At 52.9% G+C, this 12,270-nt stretch overlaps 1 protein-coding gene across 1 annotated transcript in view; it reads left to right on the forward strand.

The window, feature by feature from the left end:
• The window catches only part of LOC136957971 (guanine nucleotide exchange factor VAV3-like), a 30,134-nt gene extending 18,992 nt beyond the window's left edge, over positions 1-11,142 (forward strand). The window contains exons 4-12 of the mRNA XM_067252188.1: positions 677-807; positions 3,057-3,122; positions 3,841-3,875; positions 4,718-4,834; positions 6,131-6,218; positions 6,578-6,707; positions 8,965-9,045; positions 10,151-10,302; positions 10,777-11,142. Coding sequence (XP_067108289.1) covers positions 677-807; positions 3,057-3,122; positions 3,841-3,875; positions 4,718-4,834; positions 6,131-6,218; positions 6,578-6,707; positions 8,965-9,045; positions 10,151-10,302; positions 10,777-10,821 — 845 coding nt within the window. The 3' untranslated portion in view covers positions 10,822-11,142. The remainder of the gene's footprint in view (positions 1-676; positions 808-3,056; positions 3,123-3,840; positions 3,876-4,717; positions 4,835-6,130; positions 6,219-6,577; positions 6,708-8,964; positions 9,046-10,150; positions 10,303-10,776) is intronic.
• The last annotated feature ends 1,128 nt before the right edge of the window (positions 11,143-12,270 follow it).

The raw sequence follows: 12,270 nt of genomic DNA on the forward strand, positions 1-12,270 counted from the left end.
TATCTCACAGACAGAGAGTCTCAATCCACCTGGCTATTCATTAACTATCACATGCTCTTATAATATGGATACCGGGTGATGTGAAAGCTGGAAGGAAGGGATGGAGTTATTGAAAAGGAAGGACTCGTTGAAGAGAAGTCGTATTTGGGGCAATGAGGAAACTGGTGTGTTCACCAGAGGCTGAACAGACAAGACGGTATCTTATCGAGGGCTCTGATAAAGGGACAGTGATTACTGTCCTGCCCTGATAGCCTTGCAGGTCAGCCATGTTGTGGAAATGTAATAACGCCATGTGACAGTTTGAACTGATGGCTGTGGTGTGTGTGTGTGTGTGTGGGTGTGTGTGTGTGTGTGTGTGGACATCCCCTGTCATTACTCACCATAATGGGATCATTAATATTTTAGGTTAGTGAGGAGAACCTTTCAGAATGGAGTGCACGTCCTTCAGAACTCTCCTCCCACAAACACAAACACACACCCTCTCACACACACACATACACACTCTCTCTCTCACACACACACACACATCTGGAGATTCAACAGTAAATATTGGGGTTTGTCTTATTATTACGCAGCTCAGTGTGTGAGGATCTCGGTCCTCTCTCTCTCTCTCTCTCTCTCTCTCTCTCTCTCTCTCTCACCCACCATGACCCTGTGTGTGTGTGGCCCCTGACAGGCCTACCTAGGATGTTGGTGACCAGGAGCTACTTTGGCGTTCCCAGTCCTACCGGGGGCCCGCCCCTCAACATCCAGACCGGTGACATCATCGAGCTGCTCTGCGCGGACCTTCACTGTTCCTGGTGGCAGGTGGGGAGAAACACATCACCCTGTCTCTCTAGCTCTCCATTCCTCTCTCTCTCCGGCTCACCACCATCCCTTCTGTCTCTCCATCCTCCCCTCCCTCGGCCCCTCCATCCTCCTGTCTCTCCATCCCTCCATCCGCCTAGCCCTCCCTCCATCCCGGCCTGTGGTTCATCTAACCTGTTTTTCTCCAGCCGTGACTAGGATGTTTACCGCCGTGTCGTCATCCAGCCCGGTGCGTTCGTACTCGTTCGTTGTCCTCGCCACCCTCGCCGCCCCCCCCTGGTCACGCGCCGACGAGCGTGACGGCTCACTGGGAGATGACTCATCCGCGCTTAGTGAGGTGTTGATATACGCTGCGAGTGTCGGAGTGAGCCTTTTTCGTGTCGACGGGACATTCGCCGAGGTCAAAGCTCGCACACACACACACACAGGAACACACACCGAAACACACGCACACAATGTCATGTAGCCATACGCTCGTTCTGTCGACTCATGCTACAGCCTAGCCTGCAAGAACAACACCAGATCAGGAGAAGCACACTGGGGAAGTGGGGAGGTTAGGTGTGTGTGTGTGTGCTGTGTGTGTGTGTATGAGCCGTGTGTGTGTGTGCGTATGAGCCGTGTGTGTGTATGAGCCGTGTGTGTGTGCTGCGTGTGTGTGTGTATGAGCCATGTGTGTGTGTGTGACACCCTCCTGCCCTCTGTTTATTGACTTTGGTTGGAGACATCAACAGCCGGGCTGTCTGTGCTGCTTGGCCTGACTAAGAGACTAGCTTTCCACTCCCTCCCTCTGTCTCTCTCTCTCTTTTCATCTCTCTATCTCTCCCCCTCATTCCCTCCCTCCCACTCGCTCTCTCTTTCAATCCCCTTCTCTTTCATTACCGTCCAGCTCCCTATTCCTCCCTTGCACAGCCTCTTCCTGTTTCTCTCTCTGTTTTCCCCCCTGCATCTCTATTTCTCTCGCTCTCTCCCTCCCTCGGTCTTTCATTGATCTATTCCTCCATCTATCCTCCTTCCTTTTGAGGTCTGTTCTGCCTTTTCTCCCTCCCTCTCCCTCCGGCATGCCTGTCTGTGTGTGTTTGGCCGTGTGTTGGCCGCCGTGTGTGTGTGTGTGTGTGCGCACTTTTTGGCCGCTGTGTGCGTGTGTGCAGTGCCAGCGGCCGCGTATGTGTGGCTGCGCCTGTTGGCAGGCGTGTGTGTGCGTGTGTTTGGTCAGGCGAGAGTTCAGACCTAGACCCTCAGGGAGTCAAAGACATTTGGTGTGACTTGACAGCCTTTTGTGTCCTGGCGACAGGTCCCTGGCACCTCGAGGCAGGGCACAGCACAAGCATGCTAATTTACATCTATCCACCAACCCCCCGTTTAATACAGCATGCGTGCGTATTAATTGATGTGTTAATTGCATCGGGCACTCTACTACCCATATCTATTAGGTTCGCCCCCTCCCTGAACTGTTGCCGGTGTAAACAGAACAGCGGAACAATTGATATCCATCACCGTGGTGACCAACAGGACATGATTCCAGTTGCGGCTTCCCAGACAAATATAAGTGATCAACCTTGTTAGATTTCCGCATGTGGCTTCCATCTGTGTGTGCTGTAGCAGAGTCACGGTTCCCTGTCATTATCATCGGCCTATTAAACCCAGAGATATGGAGCGCGTTCCAGCAACACTAATAAAATGGCATTATGTACGTATGACAGACTGTTGAGAATGACCCGACGCTGTCAGAAGGACCGGCGACATGGGCGTTCCACGCAAAGAACGAGCAATTTCTGCTTGTTTACCCGTGAACGCGCGACTGTAATACCAGTCAAATACAATCACAAATCCTCAAGACCTGTATGTATTGCAATGAAACAACGTCATTTTAACGCACAATGTTTTATTACGACTAAACTGCTTTTTATAATTGACACAATGTTGGTCTCGTCATACCATGCAGTACCCCGTTGGCGATATATATTATTATAACAGCTTGTTATAATAATATTACCCCTCCAGAGTCAAAGACGACCATGGAAGTGCTCTGGTCTCACTGTGGTCCATATAGAGGGTTAAGTCTAGTCGTGAGCTCTGTAGAGTTATTATCATTAGGGAATGGAACAGCCCTCTTGGCTGTGATTATCTCAACAATAATTAACCGGGGCTGTAAATTTGTACTGCTCTGCGTTGAGAGCTAATTGTTCTTGAATTATGGAGACGCAGTCGGCCAGCCGAACGTAACGCAATTATCTCTGTGGTGGTTCCAGGGCAGGATCCTGACGACGAAGGAGGTCGGCTTCTTTCCCAGTGACGCCGTCAAGCCCTGTCCGTGTGTAAGCCTCCACCTCGTCCTCCTCCACCTCCTCCACCTCCTCCTCCACCTCCACCTCCTTCTCCTCCTCCTCCACCTCCTCCACCTCCTCCACCTCCTCCACCTCCACCTCCTCCACCTCCTTCTCCTCCTCCTCCACCTCCTCCTCCTCCTCCTTCACCTCCTTCTCCTCCTCCTCCTCAACCTCCTTCTCCTCCTCCTCCTCCACCTCCTCCTCCTCCACTGCTTCCCCCTCCTATCTTCTTCCTCCTATTCCTATTTTTTCTCCTCCTCCTCCTTCTCCACTGCTTTCCCCTCCCCCTCCTATCTTCTTTCTCCTCCTATTCCTCCTCCTTTTTTCTCCTCCTCCTCCTCTTCCTCTCCTCCAGGAGGGCTCAGGTACACATCTACGTAGGGAGGGAGAAACTTGAGGATGGTTGAGACTGCTGTTTTCCCTTTTGTGTGTGTGTGTGTGTGTGTGTGTGTGGGGGAGGGGGTAAAGGTTCCTGGGAGACATCATCTAGGTAAAGATAACCAGGACATGACCTAAGCACCCGGTGGAGACGAGAGCGTTTTAGCACACCAGGGGGTCGGCTCCACATACAGCGTAGAGAAATAGAAGAAGCCAACGTTTGCCCCGAGGAAAGGATGTATCGAGCTGCCGCAGACACGAGGTTCAGTTTGGACTCTGGTCTGAGAGGGCCGCTCATCTGAGTTTCTGTTTGATCTCTCCTCTCCAGGTGCCAAAACCTGTGGATTACTCCACACAAACATGGTATGTTCCTTGAATTCTGCCTCAAATAACAACCGTTTTGGTCGAAAGTCAGCTAGCTCCCCACGTCAGATGGGGTCGCTTTTCCTCTGAGGTTAAGTCTCTCGAACTGTCAGCTTCCTGTTGGTCTGCTGGTGTTCTCCGTCTGGGAGGAAAGCTGTTGTGCTGTGCCACAGCAGGACTCCAGAACACGACAGACCCACACGAGCAATCGGGCTTCCCTTCGGCTGTTCCACAGCGACACTATCTCAGCTGCCATACTAGCCAACATATTGCTGCTACAGATTTGTATTGGAACGTGTGTGTGTGTGCGTGTAATTTCTGTCTCAATGGTGTGTGTGTAATTGGTGGGTGTAACACTGATGTATATAACTGTTGTGTTTGTAACGGTGTTTGTAACTGTGTGTGTAGAACTGATGTGTGTGTGTGTGTGTGTATTTAACCGTGTGTGTATATAACCATGTGTGTACATAACATGTGTGTATATAACCGTGTGTGTGTATATAACCATGTGTATGTATAACCATGTGTGTATATAACCATGTGTGTATATAACCATGTGTGTATATAACCATGTGTGTATATAACCGTGTGTGTGTATATAACCATGTGTGTATATAACCATGTGTGTGTATATAGCCGTGTGTGTGTATATAACCGCGTGTGTGTATATAGCAGCGTGTGTGTATATAACCATGTGTGTATATAACCATGTGTGTATATAACCGTGTGTGTGTGTATATAACCGCGTGTGTGTATATAACCGCGTGTGTGTATATAACCATGTGTGTGTATATAGCTGTGTGTGTGTATATATGTAACATAACGTGTCTGATATGTTTCAGGTTCGCCGGGTCGATGGAGAGGCTCCAGGCAGAGGCGGAACTAATCAACCGAGGGAACAGCACCTTCCTGGTCCGCCATCGCAGCCGAGAGTTCACCGAGTACGCCATCAGCATCAAGTACGTCTGTGTGTGTGTGTGTGTTGAAGTTTCATCCGACGCTATGTACAGGGAGGATTCGAACCAGCGGTCTTTTGATCTACAGTCAACTGCTCTATCCCAGTTGTACCATTATAGCATGGGGGTTTGTTATTCTGTGTGTAGTGAGCGCATAGCTGTGTGTGTTCGTGTCGGCACAAGCGCGTTTGTTTATCCGTGAAAAAAAAACACATAAAAAAAACTCAAACACACAAGCACATTTTTACGATCGTGGCGTTCCTGACGATAAGATCCCGCCCAGATGTGACCCAACCCAGGAGTGCAACAACACCGTGCTCGAAAAGCTGCGCCAGGCCCACCGCCAAACAAGCGCCCCTCCTCTTGACACGCTGCGCTCAGGAGCATTCCCTGCCCTTATCAGGGCTGGCTGTGTGCTCTCACTCCAGAAGGATCCCTGAGTTTACAGACACGTTAGGGCAGGCCAATCAGAGGCAGCTGCTCCCAGCCAGGTCGGGGTTGCGACACTCCAGAAGGAGTGAGCGAGAAGGAGAGGGAGAGAGAGAGGAGAGAGAGACAAGGAGAAAGGGAGAGGAAGGAGAAGGAGAGGGGGGCGAGGGGAGGGAGGAGGAGAAAGGAGGAGAGAGAGAGGAGAGAGAGAGACAAGGAGAAAGGAAGAGGAAGGAGAAGGAGAGGGGGGCTAGGGGAGAGAGGAGGAGAGAGAGAAGGAGATCACACATCCGGGGGAAGAAACACTTGAGTAGTTGAAGCTATGAGAACATTTAAAATACCCCGGCCACCTCTTAATCTCCTTCACAATGCCATGCCAGTTACACTCCGATCAGTTTAAACCCCCCCCTCCACACACACACACACACACACACACACACACACACACAGGATAATACATTCTCTATTTCAAGTGTTTGAAATGAGCCACTACAAATGTATCATCACCCTCCACACCCAGATGGTGTTGAACTCCAAATCCCAGAAGCCCCTGTCTGTCCATATCAAGCCCTAACACTGGGAATTATCAACTGGCCTGTCTGGGGGTTGTAGTTCCACGAGGGGCCAGGGCGCGTTATGACAGGGATTAGGATGCGTAGCTGGGGGTGGTGGGGAGGGTGTTGTGACAGGGCAGTAATGACTCCACGCTGTCCGCCTGAGGATGCTGTGACCGGAGAGTGACCGGACGGCGTTCGGGAACCGACCCGTCGCGTTGAGCTTCGAAACGCTGCTCCCCTCGTCCGCTCTGTGAGCAGCTGCCGCCACAGAGACCAGTCTGCTAAGCCACTTAACCAAGCGTCTGGTCCTCAGGTTCAACAACGACGTGAAGCACATCAAGATCCTGGCCAAAGATGGCTGCTTCCACATCGCTGAGAACAAGAGGTTCAGAAGCCTCCTGGTGAGTCCGCTTCCTGTTCCGCCTCAGCGCACCTCACAGCCAATCACGCTGTGTCGTTACTGGCATATGGTGTCAAATCCCAACTGCAGAATTAGCCTTGGGTTAAAAATAGTTTTGATTAGGGATGATTTACAGTACCAGGCTTGGTCTTTCATATACATATAAATGCATATTTTTGTTCTTAGTTGTCAACGTTGGACTTTTGTTTTATGAAAGCCTTTGTCGCTACACTAGTTTTCTTTGCGTGAGCTACACTGAATGCCAATTAAAACTTCTGTTGTTCCAGTATTACAGCAATTCTCTGTATAGCTACTTGGCTGACCAAGAGTGTGTTTGTAAATGTGTGTGTGTGTGTCCAGGAGCTGATAGAGTATTACAAGCACCACTCCCTGAGGGAAGGTTTCAGGAGTCTGGACACAACCCTGCAGTTCCCCTACAGAGACCCTGAGAACACTGCCACGCTGCGCACCAACCGTCCCGGAGGGAGCAGTAGGTTCACCTCCTCTCCTCCTTTCTCCTCTCCTCTTTCCTGTCCTCTCCTCTTCTGTCCTCTTCTCTTTACTCCTCCTCTTTCCTCCCCTCTCCTCCCCTCTCCTCTCCTTTTCTCTCCTCTGCTCTCCTACAGTGTGATTGTGTGATGGTACATGACTGATCCCAGTGGTACTCCTGATTGCCTGGTGTTTCCGGAAGGTTCTGAGAATGTTGAAACAGCGTGAGGCGTCTCCAGGCTCAGCCGCGCCGACGAGCCGCGGCAGAGTGCCGCCGGTGACGCCCGATGTCACCAGCGATTGGTCGACACTGTCGTCGCGGTAATTAATGAACTCGAGCGTCGTCGTGGGACCCGGCCCGGTGGGCGCCTCCAGTTTACGACGGCATCGCAGCCAGCTTCGAAATGAGATTCCGTTAGATTCTGTTCCGTATGTCACCGGGCGAACGGCACAAGACAGCCGCCTCCCAGTCAGCTGAAGGTCGCGTTGCAAGTGAAGAACGCGGGCGGATTGCTAAAGTAGAGAGACCTGTCAGTCAAAACCCCGTCTCCCTGTTTACCCAAATACACAAACAAACAGAAAGGAGGAAGAGACGGAAGGAAACAGGAAATGGAGCGAGAGAGAGAGATAGAGAGAGAGAGTAGAGAGAGAGTGAAGAACGGGAAGGAAGTTTGTGGGCATTTCGGGTTTGTTTATCCTTCTGTCTGGTAGAATCCTGCTCTGCTTGTTGGGTTGTCTGTCACGCGCTCTTGGCTGAAACGCCATCTCCTGATCAGTAGCCCTCGTGCTGTACTGTAGCAGGGCATCCAGGGACCCGAGGAATACGAGGGCAGCCAATGGCATTTCTCGCTGCCCTCGGATGATCTGTAGAGAAAACAGTGACAGTATGGACTCCACATACACTGGGTCCGCCACGAAAAGAATCCAGAATCTCTTAAGAATCATCAACCAGTTCGTATTCATCGGGCCACTCTATTTCGTCGCTTCGTACACAATAGTTGACCTGTCATTCATTCAGCAGATGCTGATGTCCGAAGCGACGTAGAAATAGTGGCCGTAGAAAGCACAGCGGGACATCAAGGATCAGAGGTGCGGGGTTCCAACAGTGTTTCGGTGGAGTCAAGGAACCGAAAGGGAGGGTGTGTGTGTGTGTGTGTGTCTCAGGAGAGTCGGCCTATGCGTGTGTGCGTGTGTGTCTCAGGAGAGTCGGCCTATGCGTGTGTGTGTGCGTGTGTGTGTGTCTCAGGAGAGTCGGCCTATGCGTGTGTGTGTGCGTGTGTGTGTGTCTCAGGAGAGTCGGCCTATGCGTGTGTGCGTGTGTGTCTCAGGAGAGTCGGCCTATGCGTGTGTGCGTGTGTGTCTCAGGAGAGTCGGCCTATGCGTGTGTGTGTGCGTGTGTGTCTCAGGAGAGTCGGCCTATGCATGTGCGTGTGTGTGTGTGCGTGTCTCAGGAGAGTCGGCCTATGCGTGTGTGTGTGTGTGTGTACAGATGTGAATGTAACACAGCGCGTAATTCCCCTTAGTGAAACATGGCTTCAGCACATGCAGCTGAACAATATTGGGAATGCAAACAGTGAGGCGAACTTTCCCCAACCTGCCAGATCAAGACACAATGCAGACACGCCCGGCGGTAAACACCGACACAGAACACAAGACTGCTGGCAACTGGCACTTCAAGTGGCTGTCAGCCTGCGTTTGACTCACGGGGTCTTATTGTAGCAGCTGTGAGTGTGGTGGGTTGTGTGCGGGTATGTGTGTGTGTGTGGCTCTACCTCCACAGCCAGTAGGTAGAGCGGGTCGTCCCAGCGGACTCCCAGGTGCATGGGGATTTAACGCACACGCACACACACACACACTGAGAGACACAGACACACACTAAGACACGGACGCCCCCCCCGACACATGCAGACGCATGCATAAATACAAACAGACACGCACACATAGATACACACACACCCAGACACACAAACAGGCACACACACACACACATGCCAGCTTCTTTCTCCCTTCTGCCTGTGTCCTGTTTTCCTATCAAGCTGCAGCTGCTATCAGTTTATTTTGCCAGTTGGACGTTTTGAGTTTGGATTGAAGAAAACAAACATGCTTTTTCCCCTTTTTGCTCTCCCTGTCTCACCCCTCTCTCTCTCTCTCTCTCTCTCTCGCTCTCACCCCTCTCTCCCTCTCTCTCTCTCTCTCTCTCTCTCTATCTCTCTATCTCGCCCTCCCCCCCTCTCTCACCCCCCCCCCCCCCCCCCCAGCCCCTGTTCTCTGCGGTCTCTCAATTGTATCTCCCGCCGGCTACAGTTTTGTGCCCCCCTCCTCCGCTCCCTTCTGGTCAGGTACAGGTATCGCTTCTTTCCTCCTCCTCCTTTCCCCTCTTTCATTTTCAGACGCTGCTCAGCATGCCGAGCCCCCCCCCCCTCGTTCCATCCGCTTCCCGGTCTGATCTCTGCTTGTCTCTCCTGCAGCCTCTCATGTCACCGCCCATCTTTCTACATCTGTGTGTGTGTGTGTGTGTGTATCTCTGGTGTGGGGTGTATGTCAACGCATGTGTGTGTGTGTGTGTACGTGTACCTCTGTGTGCTGGTTTCGCGTCGATGCATGCACGTGTGTGTATCTGTCGGGTGTGTGTGTGTGTGTGGGTCTCATCTGTGTCTATGCATGCGTGTGTGTATTTTGGTGCAGACCGGAGCGCCCTCCAAAAATATGCTTTAACTCCTCGAAAAGAGAGAAATAATAAACAATAAAAGATCTCTGTAGGCAGTCAACAGACATCCCCACTGAAGCGTAAACAGAGAGGTAGGCATCAGATATGACACGGCACCAGAGCAGAGCGATCCTGAGGCGGTGTTCTCCCCCTCACCTGATCTGATGTCTAATTAATCCAGTCATAGGAGTGGGGATTACGCTGTTGACACTTGGTAAGCCGTAATCCTAACAGGCACGTCATTTGGGCTGGATGTGCCAGAGCTTTCGCTCAGATCAGTTATTGAAACGGGGTGTGTTAGGGTTGGTGTGTGTGAGGGGGGGGGGGGGGGTGACCCTGTTTGGCGGAGGTGAACATGAGGGTAGCTAACCTCCTTCCCCCTCTCTCACGGTGTCTGTGTGGGTTGTGTGTGTGTTTGTGTTTAATTGTGTGTTGCTCTGTTTTTCTATTGTCAGAGAGTTTTTTTTAATTATATTTGGCCTATTTATGAATACTTATTTATCTCTTTCTCTCTCTCCTCCTCTACTTCCTCTTCTCTCTTCTCTCTCCCTTTCTCTCCCCTCTCTCTTTCCTATATCTCTCTCCTTTCTCTCAACCCCTCTCTCTCCTCTCCCTCTTTCTCTCTCCCTCTCTCTATCTCCTCTCTCTCTCTCTCTCTCTCTCTCTCTCTCTCTCCCTCTCTCTATCTCCCCCCCCCCCTCTCTCTCTCTCTCTCTCCCTCTCTCTCTCTCCTCCAGTGTTTACTCCCAAGGTGATGGGCGTGGCGATAGCCCGCTATGACTTCAGCTCCCGGGACACGAGGGAGCTGTCCCTCCAGGAGGGAGACGTGGTGAAGATCTACACCAGGTCGGGAGCCAACGGCTGGTGGAGGGGCGAGGTCAACGGCAGGGTGAGTGGCCCTCTCGGCTTTCAATCAGCCACACCGTCCAATCATATCTGCACATTGTGTAGAGGGAGGGAGAGCCCTCGTCTGATTGGAGCTAGTAGCTAGTAGCGTGTGCTAGGAGCTACAAGCTAGTCAAGTGGCAGAAGCATTTTCCCTCTTTAAAGCAAGGACGGAGGGCCACGGGGTTTGAAGCCAGAGGAGTGAGTCTCCTGCAGATGTGGTTGTCATGGTGAAGGGGGGGATCCTACAGAGATGTTTTGGGTTCGGCGTCCAGTCCGACCTTGCTCCAGGAAGCCTGCTGTGCCCACCTGATGCAAGCATGTGTAACAAGACTCACACACACACACACACACTGAACACACACACACACACACACTGAACACACACACACTGAACACACACTGAACACACTGAACACACACACACTATCTCTCTACAGTCTCTCGTCGTTCACTCTGTTCCTTCTCCTCTCCTCAGGTCGGGTGGTTCCCTTCTACGTACGTGGAGGAAGGAGATGAGTGAGGAGAGAGGGGAGAGCGAGTGTGAGAACGACAGTAGGAAAGACAGACCGGGGAGTGTTTTCTGGTCTCGACGAGTCGGGACCCATCGAGCCGTTCTGCTCCGCTCGCGCCGAAGCCTCCAGCTAGCCTCTCTCTGCCCTCCCAGAAGCCTTTCGTGGGGGGAGGGCCGTGCCCGCCGGCGCAGGGCCTCCGCTCTGATTGGCCGGCGACTCCCTGCTTAGCCGCGCCCGCCCCGCACGTCTGCCCCGACGCTTTCACCGACCAGCAGCTTGCCTGTCAGCAGGAGGAGGGCCCTCGCGCCAGAAACGACCCCTCTCTCCCTCCCTCCATCCCAGCACCACCACCCCACCCCCCCTACTCTCTCTGCCAGCCGTCGCTGCTCCTTCGCTGGGAAACATTCAAACGCTACCCCTCCATTCATCCGTCCGTCCATCCATCCGTCCCCCGGGCCCCGGACCGCTCAGGCCGTCTCGGAAGAGAGGAGGGAGGGGGAGAGAGGGATGAGGAGGAGGGAGGAGGAGGGTTCCCCCCCCCCCCCCTTCCCGCAGGATTTGGTGTGTGTCGACCTAGTCTGTGTGTCTGTTCCACGTACCTGGCTGGTTATTGATGAGTCGATGCCCCCCATTCGGACACGCGCGCATACACACACACACACAGGTGGGATCTGTGAACGCTGTCACATAAAACATCCTGTTCACCTTCAGGATTAAAATCACTACCCTACACACACACACTCTCACACACACAAGAGTGGAGGGAAGGTCTGTGGTATGTCATCGTTGATATACCCCCACCCCCACATCTTTTATCTCCCACCTCTCGTGGCTGTGTGGTCTTTGCTGTTAGCTGTGTTGTCTTACCCCCCCCCCTCCCCTCCCCTCCCCTCCACCCCCCCCCCCCCCCCTGTACTCTGTACCTGGCCGGCCTGTCACTGTGTGTGGGTCTGATTGGGCTTTTTCCCGTCGTCTTGACGAGGCGGAGCAGGGGAAAGCTCCTCTCCGCCTCTCGTCTCACAAACGAGCAGAGGAGCAGAGCCCTGGCGAGGGGAGCGTCTGACAGGCGGGTAAACACGGCGCCTGTGTTCCCTCCGGCTCCCGGCACGGAGCCCCGCGCTCCTCGCGCCGTCTCTCCTTTCTCGTCTCTCCTTTCTCTACCTCTTTTTCTCTCCCGTTGTCGCCCCTCCTTTCGGCTGCTCTCCCGTCGTCGTCTCTCTGCACGAGGGGTTTGCTTTCTCGCCAGTGTCTTCTCTTCCCCCCCCCCCCTCCTCCAGCCCTCCTTCCTTCCCTCCCTCCCTCCCTCCCTCCCTCCCTCTTTGTCTCCCTGCATCCTTCCCTTCCTGCATCCTCCCTCCCTCCCTACCTCTCTACCTCCCTCCATCTCTACCTCTCTACCTCCCTCCCTCCTCACCTTCAGCAGATGTTCCGGTGCCTCCCTCCTCCAGTACAGAAAG

The sequence above is a fragment of the Osmerus mordax genome, chromosome 15 (assembly GCF_038355195.1).
Source record: "Osmerus mordax isolate fOsmMor3 chromosome 15, fOsmMor3.pri, whole genome shotgun sequence".
In the NCBI taxonomy this organism is placed as follows: domain Eukaryota; kingdom Metazoa; phylum Chordata; class Actinopteri; order Osmeriformes; family Osmeridae; genus Osmerus; species Osmerus mordax.